Source organism: Nomia melanderi, chromosome 3, assembly GCF_051020985.1.
Source record: "Nomia melanderi isolate GNS246 chromosome 3, iyNomMela1, whole genome shotgun sequence".
In the NCBI taxonomy this organism is placed as follows: Eukaryota; Metazoa; Arthropoda; class Insecta; order Hymenoptera; family Halictidae; genus Nomia; species Nomia melanderi.
The window spans coordinates 10670535-10686567 of NC_135001.1; the positions used below are offsets into that span (position 1 = coordinate 10670535).

At 39.0% G+C, this 16033-nt stretch overlaps 1 protein-coding gene across 5 annotated transcripts in view; it reads left to right on the plus strand.

Annotated features, from left to right (window-relative positions):
* Window positions 1-6668: 6668 nt before the first annotated feature.
* Window positions 6669-16033, plus strand: part of salm (spalt major) — a 98285-nt gene continuing 88920 nt past the window's right edge. For all 5 annotated transcript variants that reach the window (XM_076365929.1, XM_076365930.1, XM_076365931.1 and 2 more), the window contains exon 1: window positions 6669-7929. In XM_076365929.1, coding sequence (XP_076222044.1) covers window positions 7827-7929 — 103 coding nt within the window. In that variant the 5' untranslated portion in view covers window positions 6669-7826. The remainder of the gene's footprint in view (window positions 7930-16033) is intronic.

The window sequence follows — 16033 nt, forward strand, 5'->3', positions numbered from 1 at the left end:
ACACGATAATGTAAAAAAAATTTATTGAAATTGGAGACGATTTTTATGTTACTACCAAGATCATAACGTTCACAACGAACGCAAGAGATTGCTATTCAACTTAGTAAGTTTTGCGAAAGTATACATTTGCATAAATATCTGCAATCTCTTAAATTATACGCAAAATCGTAGTAAGTGTTCAGAACTTTGTGAATAAATACATATGTTTAAAAAGACATTTTCATTTTTTCTACTGTCGAGCTATAAGAATTAATACACTGGTAAGCAGATAAACACGGAAAAAATGAAATGCCAACGTAAACCGAAGAAATATTTAAAAAATATAAAGATCGTTATAAAAAATAAGACATGTGAACGTAATATCTGAAGGAAGAAGAAGATTACTAATGAAAACACAACGCTTTGAGAAACACCATAATTGACTGCAGCACAATCTAAATGACGTCGCTTTACCAGGTTGTCACCCTTACAAGGAGTGTTAATACCCAGCGTTAAGTCGCGTCACCTGCTGCAACAAATTTTCTGCATTCTTTAATCCTTTACCAGTTCATCATTTATTCTTACTATTATTTCAACATTTCTCAACATTTCTGTGCCTAGTCTATTACCACATCAAACTAAAACTTATGTGCAATACGCAGTAACTCGTAAAACTTTGTATTCCTATATCTCCTCGATTTTTCTATACAAACTATATTTTTTGTACTAAATTTTTACCAATCACAAAGTGTCTTATCTTACTCCTTTGCACTCTATAGGATCCACTACGGCAACATTTATGGTATTAAATATTTCGACGCACAAAGTTGGAAAAACTACTTTAAGATTATTGCATCTGCTGCAGATGCAAATCTTGTCCAAAGAAGAAAAATAAAAAATCCAAGAAATGTTATATTGTGACATTTACTTAATTTACTTAATTTACTTAATTTTCGCTAGGGTACTACAAAAAGAGTTTGGAGTTGCTGGTACGGTACAAAATCAGCTGCAGCGTTAAGAGTTAATAATTCCAATTAATAAATACCAAAATTTGTTCTCCTTTCATAAACAAGCTATGGATTCGATGTAGGTGCATATTTATAACAAACACGAACGCGTGAAATATAAAATAAAGAAATCTTCGAAAGAATTTACGAGTGTTATCTTATTTGGAGATAATTGTAATCCTTAAGAGGTAGAACAGAGAATTTCCATTGATTTGTTGTATTTCTTTCCATTGTTTTAAGAAATTCACATTTTCCACGACGATCCTTCACTCTAACGATGGGTACAAATATTGCACGTTTAAAATGACAAAAAATACTGAACAATTAAATATTGAAAGAATGAAAGGAGTCTACCATAGGCAGAGCGAGACAAATCTCTTCCTTCGAAAAAAACTTTCGGGATACAATGAGAATTATTTACCGTGGCGTACTTCTACCCGGTTTCTTTAAGAACTAAAACGTTGTTTGAGGAAGGTGCGTGAAACAGGTAGGCCAAGGTGAAATTTCCTCACCGCAGGTGTCAAAACCGGCGCCGGCGCCTGTCCGGTCACACTCTTTCCGGTTTTACCTGGACGCTGCAGGTCAAACTACGTCGCGCAAAAATTACGGATCGTAAAGTGATTCGGAACAAAAGCAAAAGCGTCAGTATCGAGTGCTAATGTTCCGGGGTTGTGTTTGTTGTTCGTTTAGCGCGTGACTGGATTTCGCGCTCGACAATACACATGCAAATACGCATCTCACGAACTTCTGCGTTGTTTTCCGGATATTTAACATCAGAACCGCCGGAAAGGTCTAAACGAGTGGTTCTAGTTTCCTTATTTTCCAATTATACAGGCAATTGCATTACTCAGGACATTATTTTACAAATCATACGAAGAAAATAAGAAGAAAATTATGATAGCGAAATTGGTGCATTTTATTAAGAACTAAACTGCAGGCATATAGGTATATTTCTTTGCTTACTGTTGCGTTCCAAATAATACTACACAATTATTTATTTATTAGTCGCAAAAGCTCTTCTGAATCAACGAAATATTTAAGTTTTGATTCCGTAGTCTAAAACAAAAGCAGAATCAATACGAATAACACAAATCTTAACAATTTATAATTAAATGACAAAAATATCCACGAACGTCACTTAGAAATGTATTAAAGTGTAAACGAGTATCTTATCAAGTGAAGTAACGCAGCATCAAAGTTCCATCGAAACACAGAGACCTGCATTATAGTATTAAAGTACGAATGTCTGAAAGCTCCCTGAACGGCGTCCCCGCAAAGAAACCCCGGGCATAGAAAGCTTTAAAGGACTCATCGTTCCCTCGTGACTCCCGAACAGCCATCGCCACCCTGTAGAAGCTGAAACGCAACCCGGAGAAGAATCAACAGAGAAACGTGCTTTGAGCAATAAAAGTGCATGCAACGGCCGGATCCTCGGCAGCACCTGAACCCTTGGACCTTCTCGCCTTACCCCAGAAACCGCCCTCTTCCCCTTCCCCCTGCCGACCGAAAATCGTCGATACTCCTACGATCCCACCTGTTCTCCCCCTCCGGGCATCGCATGATAGAGTATAAGCGGAACGCTTCAAAGCGGAGCTGCCCAGGGTAAAAGGAGCCGGGACGGAGCTCCCGAAGATTAAAGCACGCTGACACCTTAAAGACGAACCCATAATAGGCTGATACGTCCGCGGAAAGGCGAAGTCAGCGTGCTGCGCCCCCGCTTTTTTGGGGATCAATGAAGAAGGGAAGGGTTGAATGTTTCTTTGGGGTTCTTTATTCTTTGCGTGCTCCGGATGCAACGATCCAAAGGAGATCTTGCGGTTTTTGGGTTTTTTGAGGAGAGTATATTTACGGTTTTTTTGGGTCAGTCGGGATGAACGGAGTTGTTTATTTTCTTCGTACCCTGTGCTGTAATTTGATCGCAACTTGAGGAGAAAGTTTAAGATTGTTCGTTTGGTAAATTTTAATGTTGTTCGGTTAGTATTTGCCGGAAAAATATATGCTATTGAGTTGGCAAGAAAGACTACTCGTTTCGTTTCAAGAAGTTTAAGAGCAAGTTTACTTTGTTTCATTCAGCTATCGTTCAGTTGAAGAGAAAAATATTGTTAGACAATCACTTGATGCTAAATGCGTAGCAAATATTTTCAGCTTATAAATTTTTCTATATTTACGGTAAACATGATAGAAATTATCTTTTATCTGCCTTAAAGGAACGTTTCATTCTTTCAATGCTCCTAAAAATTTACTAAAACACGTTCACTCCTAAAGTATCATTTCCAAAAACCTGGTTACGTTAAACATCTATATCACCGTTTGTCGAACCACAGTAGAACCTTGATTATCCAAACTAACTAAACCAAGACGGTATAGGTAACCAAACAGTTTACGATCAAACAAAATGCTTTGAAGCAACATTTATTTCTTACACACGGCTATACATAAATAAACAAAAAGTGAACGAATGCAATGAAAATTCACAATTACCATTCAGAAAGATTACTCAAAAAACATAATCCGATAAACAAAGAGAAACAAATTGCCAAGCATAACTCCGCATTCATCAAGACCAGGTGTAAAGAGAGCCCCCCGACGCACGAAAGAAACGGCGGCCCGCGGAAAGTCTGTCCACCGGTCGGTCCGCGTTGCGCGGCGAACGCCCGTACGCTCGCAGCATTTCCCTGGCCGCTGCTATAAAAACCGCGTAAGCGCGACGAGAATACAATCGGGTGAGAGCGCGAGCGCGAGCGCGCCGCGTCGCGCCGCGCGCACGGTGGGGAACCCGTGGAATATTCAGCCGGCATATAAAATCATAGAGACACGAGTGGCTTGCTATAATAATGCATAAGGGGGCGGAATCGCTTCTGACGCAGGCCACGCCCCTCACGGTCGCGGCTCCTAGTGGGAGAAGCCCGCGTAGGTAGGGGGATGAGTTGAGAACGAAGCCTCGAAGTGGGGAGTTACAGAAACACAACTGAAGCTGAAGCAGAAAATCATCCGTGCCCGTCAGACGGGAAATTCTCTCCCTTTTCCTTCGGGGCTGGGGGCGTGTTTAGCGGACACCGCCGCCGATACCTGATTAATGTATCAACGATCTCGCTAAATAACCAGACGCGTCGCAGCCTCCATTATTCTTGTCGAATAAATTATAATATTATTCGCGGACGAGTCACGACTCGGTGTTAAACAGTGACGGACTCCTTTTTGTTCATTTTCTTCTATAATTTTAACGAACGTTTCTCTGTTTAAACTCAATTTTGTTGGTGATTCTTTGAAGTCGGATCACTAGTGACTAAATGGTTTGGATATTGGTTTTAATGGATTTTTTGTGTGTTTCAGTTGGATTCGTATGTATGAGAGATGGATGTTAACGTTGCCGTTCGTGAGAAAGAAAATTTAAAGTGCGGAGTACGTAAAGCATGGAAACATTAATGGACGAAGTGTTGCATGCGTGTGTGGCACTATTGAGCAACAAAAAAACGTATTTCACGGTTGGCAGTCTCTAGAAAATCGCTTTCTGTGCCAGTTAGGTACGCTTCCTGTGCTTGGGAACGTTACTGGCACACTTATTTGTACGAATGTTACGGGATTTCAGAAATAAATCTAGTTTTTGTGAATAATAGTAATGGTTGTTATGATAGTTCTTCTTTATTATACCTGCTGTCGTTAAAATTACAACAGAAAAGGGCAAACGAACGACATTTTATAATTATAAAATATTATCTGTAGTAATTTGAAACTATTTATAATGTTATTTTATTGCTAAGTATAATACTAATTCAAAGCTAGTATGTGTAGAGTATATTATGCTTAATATTGTCTATTACTATAACCTTACTGACAACTACAGTTGACGTAACGAAGAAGAAAACTCGTAAACGTGAGCTCAGTAACGAAAAAAAACAGAAAGAATACTTTAGAAATTTGATAGATTCAATAACCTGATAAGAATTACATTTAATTTTATAATTGTTGTGCAGTGTGAAGGATTCTCGAGGAATGACAGTTAAATTGTCGCCGTGTTCATTTCAGGGACACGAGCACAATTTGATCGTAATTTCGCAAGCAATAACGTTTCTTTTACTTCCTCCGTTTAATTGAATTTATTGTAATTGTAAAAATATACCTGACAAAGGCCGAAACAGAATCCTTCACCCATTTCAGTCCTTGTAAGTCAATCAATGCCACTCTTTGTTCGCAATATGTACTTTAATTTGCTCCATTATTACTGCATTCATACGAACGATTTATATTTCTCTTTTCTTGCATCATTTTCTTGTTCGGTATGAAATCAATTCAATCCCTTTGGGTTGAAGTACTTCAAACGAAAAGTTTCGCGTAGGAAACTGGTTTTATTTCCCTATAAATTCATTACTGTTTGATAATATTAAAAGAATCAAGAATATATATTACATATATTTTTGCATTCAATCTTAATTTCCCGTCTCCACTTTTTCACTCCAATAGTACAATCAGTATATTTTCTTTGATTTATTGGGTAATATTGATCTTATTTAATATGAAGAGAGAAGTATCTAACTATCAAACTTAAACAATTATGTAAATGACCGATATCCACCAATTATTGAACTTTGCTGCGAACTACGTTCTCATAATATACTTTCGATCGATTCTAGTTTAAAATCAGTAAACGTTGGTTTTTAACGTTTTTTTAGTTTGAATAGAACATAAATGGCGAAGACAACAGGATCAATCAAATGAATGCTATTTTTAACATACAACTCTAAAAATAACCATGGAAATACAAAATCTTGAGGTCTAGTATCATGTCTGAGTGAACAATCATTTACTTCGAACGCTCTTAATAAAAAAAGTATCTACACCGAACTAGAAACCTTCGTCAAATCCTGAAGACATAAAAGATACTAACAATCTTTTTTAATCTAGACTATGTCAATTTCATTTTTGACGACTGCACTTGTTCCACATATTATCAAAAATGGCACATAAACTCCAAACAACAATCTCCACTAAATGCCCTCCCCTGTGCTACTCATCGAATTACAATTTATCAATCGTTCATACTCGAAAGTATTTCACATCCTCGAATCGTCAAAAGCAAATGAATCACTAGTCCCACTAAAATCCGTCAGGATCCATTCATCCACAATGCCAACCCTTTTGCTCCTCCACAAACCAACTATTCACATGTTAAAAAACAAGCTTCCAAGGAGCAACCAGCATGCAACATAACATCCACTAAGAAACAACAAATAAATTCTTCTACAAAGATGAACCTTTACCTTCAAAACCAGATACGAAAGCAACCCCATCGGAGGTGCCATAATCGTCCATAAAGAATAAAAACCGTTCCCCCTCCCGCCGGATTGATATTCTCGCCGGGCGCGAGAGTCGAATAAGAACGGAAGTGGATCGGTCCGCGGCGCGGCGTACTCATACGTTTCCCACCCGGCCTCCGTACTCATCGAATTGATTCAGATTCATGAGTACACATTGAACTTGATCCCACCCCTGACAAGCGGCAGTCGCGGATCCCGGCTGGTGGGGTGGGGTAGTCGGATAGCGCGCTCGTGGTGGGGGACGGCCGCGTGGCGAGCTGGTGGGGGAAAAGCGCGCGCAGGCCTATCCCCTCCATCCCCACCACGGGGCGCGACGGCGAGCGCAGGAGAGGGGCGTCGCTTAGTCAGGCCCAGAGCTGGTCCGTCCGTCGTCCGGCCGACTTGAGGCACCAGAGTCGCGGATTTCGCGCGAGATATAGTACCATAAACATATATACATATATCTATATACACACACACACACTCACACACATACACACGGATACCTATACATACATATTTATATATATACACATATACATACTATATATATATATTTATATATACACACACACATACACACACACACACACACGACCCGCGCACGTGTACACATACGTTGACTCGCATACACACGTACGCACGCACTTAACCAGTCGGGTCGAGGTATCGCAGTGAGCCACGGCACCGAAGCGATAGAAGAAACGCATGCGGCGTGTTCCCGCGTGTGGACTGGGACAAAAGTCGGCTCGGTGGCGCGAGACACGTGACCGCACGCCCAGTGTTGTCGGTTGGTTCGCGTTAAGAAAAGAGAACCGAACGAAAAGGAAAAGATACAGTGTGTGACGCGAAGCAGAGTACAGTGGGAAACACAGAGATCGTAGATTGGGAGAGATAGAAAAAAGAATATATGTATATATATGTGTATATATATATATAGTAAACGTAAAAAAACAGAGATAGATTGATTGACAGACGTGCCCCACGTGCCCATATCGGGAGAAACTCGATACAACAACGTTACAGTGCGCGCCGCGGTCAATAGGAATCGGGGATGGGTCGAGTGTGTTGCTGGCCGAGTTGAGAGAGAAAGAGAGATAGAAAGAGAGAGAGAGAGAGAGAGAGAGAGAAAAAAAGAGAGAGAGAGAGAGGGAGAGAGAAAAAGAGAGAGAGAGAGAGCGAGAGAGATACCGAGCGAGCGAGGAGCCTCTCTTGGCCGTTCCTCTTTCCGCATGGGATCGTTCCGGAAGTGGATTAGCGCGCGCAGGGAGGTGCGGCTCCCTGACAAGTGTCGATGGTGAAGTACAGCAGTGAATCGGTTGTTCCGCAGCGGCAAGCAGAGAGAGCCGGGATCGAGCGAAGTTGTGCGGCACCACCGGCGGCGCGCGCGGTGTCCTCGCCACGCCGCGGACCGATGACGTGTCGGCCCGTCTGAGGCGATTATTGTTGCCCCCCCGGGCGCACCGACCGACCCCCGGAGCACACACGGACCACCACCGGGCCAGGAATCGCCCCCGCGACCCCGAGGATCAACAGGCAAGAAGGGATGTCACGGCGAAAGCAGGCCCGTCCCAGCCGTGCCCACCTCGAGGAGGATCTTGCCCAGGGCCCTCTGCTGATCAATGCCGTGGGAAACGTGAACGAGACCCGTAAGTGAACACGGTGAACATTTCTAGATCGATTGGGGGGGACAAGTGGCTATTCGGTACTCCTCTGTGGATAGACCGCGCGTAGGAGTCCCATTCGGGTACAGATACTCGGAGGTCTTTTCGTGAAAAGACCTACACGATAATGAGCCGTTTCACGCGATCGTTTGAGTTTTGCTATCGGAACGACACCGAAATGCCGCCAAACAGTATCCGGTTGATGGTGGCTCGGTTAGAAGCGGTTGCTAAGTTCAACTGATGTGCAAGATAGACCTAGGGATTGTGTATCTTTGATCTTGATGCCGGGGGGACGGTTACGAGATGGTTCGGAGAGCTGGAAGGACAATGAACAGTGAATGGTACCGCGAGAGGTCCGAGGTTCTGTGCGGTTTCGATGATTCTGTAAAAAGAATCCTGCCGAGTGGTTCAGATGTTGGTATTCGAGGATCGGAAGTGTCGAGGTTGTTTTGGTGATGTTCGAGAGTCTTCATCGATTCGCGCTACGATGGGTTTTGCTTTGGAGTAGCGAATGTCTGCGGTTCCAATCGTTTTGGAGCGGTGTCTAGTTTCTGTTGTGGGCTAGGGGGTGTAGGTTGTTAGGGGAGATTTTTGTAGGAAAGTTGACTTATGTTTGAACTCGTTTTTGTAGAGGGAATCGATATTTGACGTTTCCGTTTTGATGAACGAACCCTGGAGAACTAGTTTGAAGTTCGCTTTCTTCGCGGAAGTGTCCGTAGGGTCAGGAAATGATATTTGATTTTGTTTCTGTAGGAAACATAGGAATTCTGTGGGTTTTTCATCTGGGTAAATAAGCCGGGAAAGATTTTTCGAAATTCTCCTCCTTCGGACGTCAAGTATCTATTTTCCAGCGTCGTCGACGTCGAGAAAGAATGCTTGACTCTGTTTCCATTATAAATTCGTCGTGCAGAGTTTGTCGACGTTTCTACATCGATAAGTAAGAATGAAAGAAAATCATTTCGACGTTCCTTTCCTTCGAACGGTGATCCAAGCAATATTTTCATAAAAATAATCGCAAGAAACGAATTCTCGACTTCGTCTTTATAGAAATCCGGTGGAAGTTCGTCCGACATTGATGTTCAACCCGCAAGTGTTTCAAATCTCGATGAAACTCCATAAAATATAAAATACAATGGAATTTATAATATTAGAAACTGAACGATTCGTTTTTAACACATTTTTCTCGAACGAAACGAAAGTTTATTCGCAAATAATGTATATCCCCCGGTATTTTAATTTATAAAACGATTCTTGTAACGTTCCCGATCTCGCCGGTTCTATTTCTTTCGACATTGTTTTCACTCGAACATATCAAAATCATTCATAGGGGAAGTAAACTTCTGTCTAACGCCGGTCTTCGTAAATTACGCCGTGGAAACTTTACATTTGCATAAAGATCCGCGGTCCGGCAATAACTTTCAAGCTGTTTCCGATATCCGACAATGTCCATATACAACATTCCTGTGTTACTAACTCGCACCTAGGATGATTTAACGACCCTCGAGAACTTTCTAAAATATTCTTCGCTCGGGTACGCTGCCCGGCGAAATGATAAGCGCGGAGCAGCTCGGTCGAGTTTTATTGTAGACAGACTATCCTCGTACGATGAAAAAAAAAAGAATGGAAGCTAGTAATATTTACAGACGAGATGAAAATGAGGCAGTCCTGCCAGATATAAATACTGTTTCTACGGTTGACGAGAGGAGAAAAGACTTCCAAGCAGTCGACAGCACAGTATCGATGCAGTAATGATATGAAAACCGATCAGATACAGAACTAGCACTGAAATAAAACCTACTCCAGACCATATTAACAGTGCCGGATAATTAAATTTGATTAACAAACGGGTTCGGAGTTATCTTGACAGACTCGTTGCGAAAAAATACACGTTTCAGCGAGGTAATTCAGCTATGCGTGCCGCTGGCAAAATTGTAAATGATTTTCGAACGGGATACAAAAATGTTTCAAATTCGATAATGGATTACCTTGAGCTTAATACTACAAAACAGGGTACAGAGATGATTTTAAAAGGACGAAGCTTGAACTGAGATTACATTAAATAATTCTGTTAATGTTTCACCCAGAAGAATATCCGGAGTAGTGCAGCTAGCAGTCAGAGAACGGTCCAAACGTCACTGTTAATGCAAAAAGATACAAAAATTTTACTGAATGTTAATATTCCTTCTGTTTTACAATTGACTTGTATCATCGTTGAACCAAGTGGCATATACTTTTGCACAAAGAATCGATTTGTTAAACAATGTAATAATGTCTTTGGTATAGTATTTTGATCCCAGCATTCTGTTTGATTAGAAGTGAAAATATTCTTGGTATAAAATTTCTCGGTGTCCTGTAGTTTCGTTGAAAGGTGTATTTGAATAAAATTTCTGTATATGTCAAGTTCAGAGTAAAATGTCTCACGAATTTCTCGTGTCGCTAGACGCAGGTTCCCGGTGAAAGTAGGTGTTTCCTCTCGGTGGTCGTTGAGACGTTTTCTAGTTTTCCATTGAACAGGGAAGCCAACCCATGGCCACTATCGGCCCCCGAATTTTCGGAGTTCGCGCGATACGAGCCGTCGGCGGTGCGAGATCAGTGACGACTGCAATCGAAACTCGATTCACGGCCGCTCTCCGTCGGACTTCTCGCGTTGCGACCCATTAACCTTCATGTACCCCTCATTTACCAAATTTAATTTGTACCTTGCTGTTCAATCGATTTAACAATGAAAAATTCACCTACATGGAAGAAATAAATAATCGAATTTGTGAACTCTTTTTGTCGAAGATAAAGGAGCAAAACGTTTGTACACTCAGTCTGGAGATTGTTCGCATCGTTTTAAACAATAATACGATTTTAATGGAATATTATTCATTTGTATGCACATTGCGAGCTGCGAAGTTGACACGAGTTACGTTACCTTCAAAAAGTGACGTTTTTAAGGAGTTTCTTTTGGAGCTGATATATGGATCTTCTCAAACAGAGTTTTCTTTTTGTTTTTGGCGATGGAAGCATCGGACAGCTACAATGATTAATTTGAAATTTCGAATAGAAATTGTGAAAGCGCATTTTTTAAAATTTCGCACAAATTTTATCGTGGTATATGCATGAATATATTAGTTATATTTAATAGTCGGCTACAAGGATAACTTTATAATGTCAGTAATTATAAGACGAGACATTTGAAGTTGATTATTTCCTGTGTTTTAGTTATTCTGTAGTTTAAATCTATTTTAGAGTTCTCTACTGAGACACAAAATATTCTTACTCGATTTAATATAGTTAACTGTCAACGAAATTTATTAATCGTAAGTTAAACGTTCAATAACATTTTAGCGAACGAATAAATCACATATATCTTTGTAGGTAGTAATTTCACGAGTAAATTAATGCGAATTGAATAATATTCGTATTTATCGAGTCTATTGTAAAATCTTTATTGCGTGTCTAAATTGATGACACGAGGCAAGGGGTTAAACGTGCAAATTTCGTGGACTTGGGACAAAATAGAGCCAGGCAGCTGTTGTCTTAATGGATTGAGCAATATTTTCTACATCTTGGTTCTTCTTAGGATTAATGTAGCTTCTTCGAAATGTATATTACATAGGTGAAAATACATATTACGTGGCGGGGAATTGTAGAACGAGGCAAACTTAACTTTCGAGTTAATTCTTCGATGCTTCCTATTGAATTTTATTCCAATGTGTTCGGCGAACTGTTCAGGCCTCCCATTTTGTCAGATATCTTCATCGATCTCCTCGGGTTTCTCAACAACAAGGTACAATTCCAAGATAATATTTCCTGGCTGAAAATTTCTTGCGTTACCTTTGACACCGGCTCACGCCAGTAATCGCGATTTCAAACAACATAAAATTTATTCATAGAATATAAATAATTCAGCATTTCTACGGTCGTTTCTAATTCCGAATTGTGAAAAACAGATAAACGGCCCGAACGGGCTCCATACGCTATTAATTTAATTTTAATTTATGGTGAAAGTACAAACACTGTTTCACATATATTACGATTTAATTAAACTCCTCCGTGAGCTTCGGTTTACTGATAATTAGGAGCCAGTAAGAAAAAAGTGCTTAAACTTACCGGGAATGTACTTTCAGTGTTTACGAGTTGTTTCGTAGTCCCACTTCGGCAACGTATGATAAGAAGGAGTTTGCAAACGATGTTACATGAAGAAGTAAAGATGGATTCGCCGGGTATAAAATTGCTAATGGCACTGATAACGTAGAAAATATTGATAATGCTATGTGCGTTGCATTACGTTGAGTGAAAATGAGCAAATGTGACGAAGAATCGTAGAACCAGTCGAATTTAAGATTCTAGTTACGTCCTGGGCAATTCTTAAATCATTTCTGATACTACTTGACACGAATAAGCTGTCTGCAAACTTCACCCACACTTTCCACCAATTTCTCTATTCTTTTATACATTGATACCTGCTTCAAAAGTAAACTTCTGTTTCTAATAATATCTATTTCCACAGAAAAGTGCGAATTAATTTAATACAAGCAATTTGTAAACGGTAAACTCAAGTCGTAAACGAAGTTGCTCCCTTAATTGAATGTCAACTCCGATCCAACTTAATTCGCAAAATATTAATGCGATAATTGCTCGAACAATGCACAAAGGTTAATGATCCTCGCCAGTCTTCTTGGCACTTATTCCCGCCAAATTGCTCGATGTGCATCTCGTCAGTAGATCGCGGATGTTTATGGAAATCTACATTTTCGTAGGCTGATTTCGAGAAATTGGAGTTAAATTGATTTCTCTTTCCTCGGTAACTAATTTCAATAGAATAGAAATGATTATTTTGATTGTAAGTTTCCTGGATTGCAAAGATTTTTGCGAATTATAAGTTTAAAAGAACGCACAATTTATTCATTGCTTATCGTAGCTCAAGCGATTAGAAACAGCTCCATTGCAAAACACAAAAAACGAAAGCTCAGGCAGAGGTAGATGAACTAGTAAAATTGCACCGTCGCTTTATATTCGATCCATTCGGCTGAAAGGTCCAGTTGTATCTTCTGTCGTAGGAACTTTTCTGTTAGCGACTTCCAAGCTAAATGTATTATCTGAAATATTCAAAAAATATCCTTGATCGATGATAACGCATCAAATTTTTCAACGTAAATCACTGAAAGAATTGTTTCTATTGATATTAAAATCAGAAAATAGTATTTTGCGTACGTATATCAAAGAAATAAAACAGAAGGGATATAAAATTGAAAGGGAAGTTAATGAAATCACGAACTTTCAATGAAATAATAAACGATCCTGCTGTCTTAGAAAATATAGAACACCACAGTGTTCGTTTATATGAAAAAAATTCCAAACTTAGTATTAAGCGGAATGACAAAACATTGGAAAACTTGCAACATTACAAAGAAGAAGATGACGAGATAAAGATTACCAAGGAATTTCCTGTACGTCCGAAGATGATTAAATACTTCCCTGAATCACTGTTTTGAATTTTCTAGTATCCACTTTAACATTAACATTTCATTTACATATGGCGATCGTTGTTATCCTATTTGCCTTCATTAGCATTAATGAAAATATTTTCCATATCTAATAAGTGAATTCTTTTTGCCAGGAGTGATATCTACTTGATTAGGAGCGTCTTCAATATTTTCAAGTCGAAAAAACGACAGCTACTGATCAAAGTATAATTAGACTAACCATATCCAACTATTAGTCATATACCATTATTATCTCATATATGAGTCTCTATAATCTACTAATAACTATTAGTCAGCAAATAACTGAGATTTTCTTATAATTAGTCAATTATCATTATCTTCTATATACAAATATATATTATCCAACAACAGCTATTAGTAACAGAATGACTAAGCCAACAGACTAATTATACTAAAAAAATCTTGGCCGGACACGAGTATACTCGTGTTCGTTTATGCATCGGTTTTAACTATTGTTGGAGTGCAAAATCATGTAAATTGCGATTACAATATTGTTCGTTGCGTTCGATAGGGTACGTTTAAGTTCTGTGTTAGTAGCACTACCACTGGAATTTAGTTATTTCAATTTTAGTCAAATTTCGCTGACACATTAATAATTTAGTAGAAATACACATTATTTAGCCGGTTAATGTTGCGTTAATGCTAGGTTAAGGACATCTATACTACAGTTTATTCTATCGTTCCAAAAATTGATGGTCGTTCATTTAGAGCTTGAAAATTCGAAGTTTAAAAATCAGAAAACGTATTCGTGTAATTGCATCAATCAAAATGGACATAAACATTTAGCAAATACTGATTATAAAACTCGTAAACTTAGTGTTAACACTTATCCAACCGACTGGAGTGATCTCCCACTTTTCAATTAGCAATAAATCGCCTTTTATTTCCTGTATGTTTTCGTTTGTCATTTAGTAAGTCTTGGACTTACTCAGTGAAAAACTCAGTTTAACTGTTCGGTAGTTTCAGTGTTAAATAATACAATAAAATTCGTAAATCTTCTCGAAAAAACATGAAACTCGTTTTCCTCGTGCAACGCGCGTACTCGACGCAGCGACTAAGTTCAAAGGACTCGATTTTCGTCGTTATCTTCGGCTGCGGGTCTAGTAGTCACACGAGCAGCTGAGTAGAAGGAAAATAGGAGTCGAAGACAGATTCCTCGAGCGAAGTGCGATGACCTGCTCAAAAACGCAACGAACGTGATGTCACTTGCCATTCGTTCGGTGCGGACCGCGTTTACGCGCATTCGATCCTCCTTCTCGCCTCGCAGTGAGATCTTAATTCCACGATCTAGTTTTTCCGTGGTATTTTGTCGGACGAGAGCATTTTCACGGGAGGAGGAAATTAACTGGCTCTTCGGAGAAAGTCTTCGAAGTCGGCGGCTACGCGTACTTGATCGTGATTGTTACCGCACGTTCCACGATCGTTTTTTTTTATTTTTTGTGATAATATTGAATTTTCAACTAATTAGTGGATCGTAAAAATTTAGAATTACTTTTTGGTGTATGTAAATTTTGTATAAAATTTGCTTAAATATTTCTGTGTTCGTTTGTTTGTAAGAATTATTAGATGAATTTTTAGTAATAAATAACTGACAATGAAAGGGATGTTCAGAATTGAATAATAAAATATCTATATATTTTTTTAAAAATTGTGTATATTAGGTAAGGATTTAATTGGGTTCATTATACACTAATATAGGAGCATATTCCAACTAATATTCTAATACATAGAAACATTACAAAACAAAAACACAAATTCCAAATTATATAAGAAAACATTAGGACAACAAGTAAATCACTAAACAAAATGACATCTTGTTCGCAATCTCAAAAAAATGACTAGGAGAACTATTGGAACGAAAGAACTTGTAGAATAATTCGATCATTTTTCCGTTCAACGATCACATTACTTAATCTTCGGCCATTTCCAGCAGAAATTTGATTGATTTCTGTTCTCCGTTAAATGAAATTCATGAAATTTCGCGAGCTGATGGAAGCATCATAAATTCCTCTGTGGATTTTATGTGCACAAATACGCTATACTCGAATTGTAGGTGTCTCGAACAGCGAAACTCCGTTCCACTTACACCTATATACTACAATCGATGAATTTCACAATCAGTTTGATGGAATTATTAAGCACTTTTACGTTCTCCTCGAGTCCGGCTAAGTTTCAGATGGCCTTCACTTCTAAGGAACAATTTTCCAGTCACGAAGAAGTTGTTGATATCGCGAATAGTGGTGAAGAGAAGATAGACGAAGATATATCCCGACGATACTTGCAATCGTGTGTAGTGTTCGCCTTCGACGATATTGAAAATGAAAGAAAGGAACAACATCGAACTTGTGAAGAGATAACCTATATATGTGGTGGGTTAATAATTCAATGTCGTTTTATATTATTCAATAACTATTTTTTATTCGTTTATCCACCGGAAAAGTAAACTTTCCACGAAAGTATGCTAATTAATATGCAATGTTCCGTAACACACATACACTACATCGTCGAAGCATTTTTAGCATCTATAGTAATAGTTTTTAAAAAATCTGTGAATTACTAGTTTGTAATTACATACTATGATAACCAGTTAAATT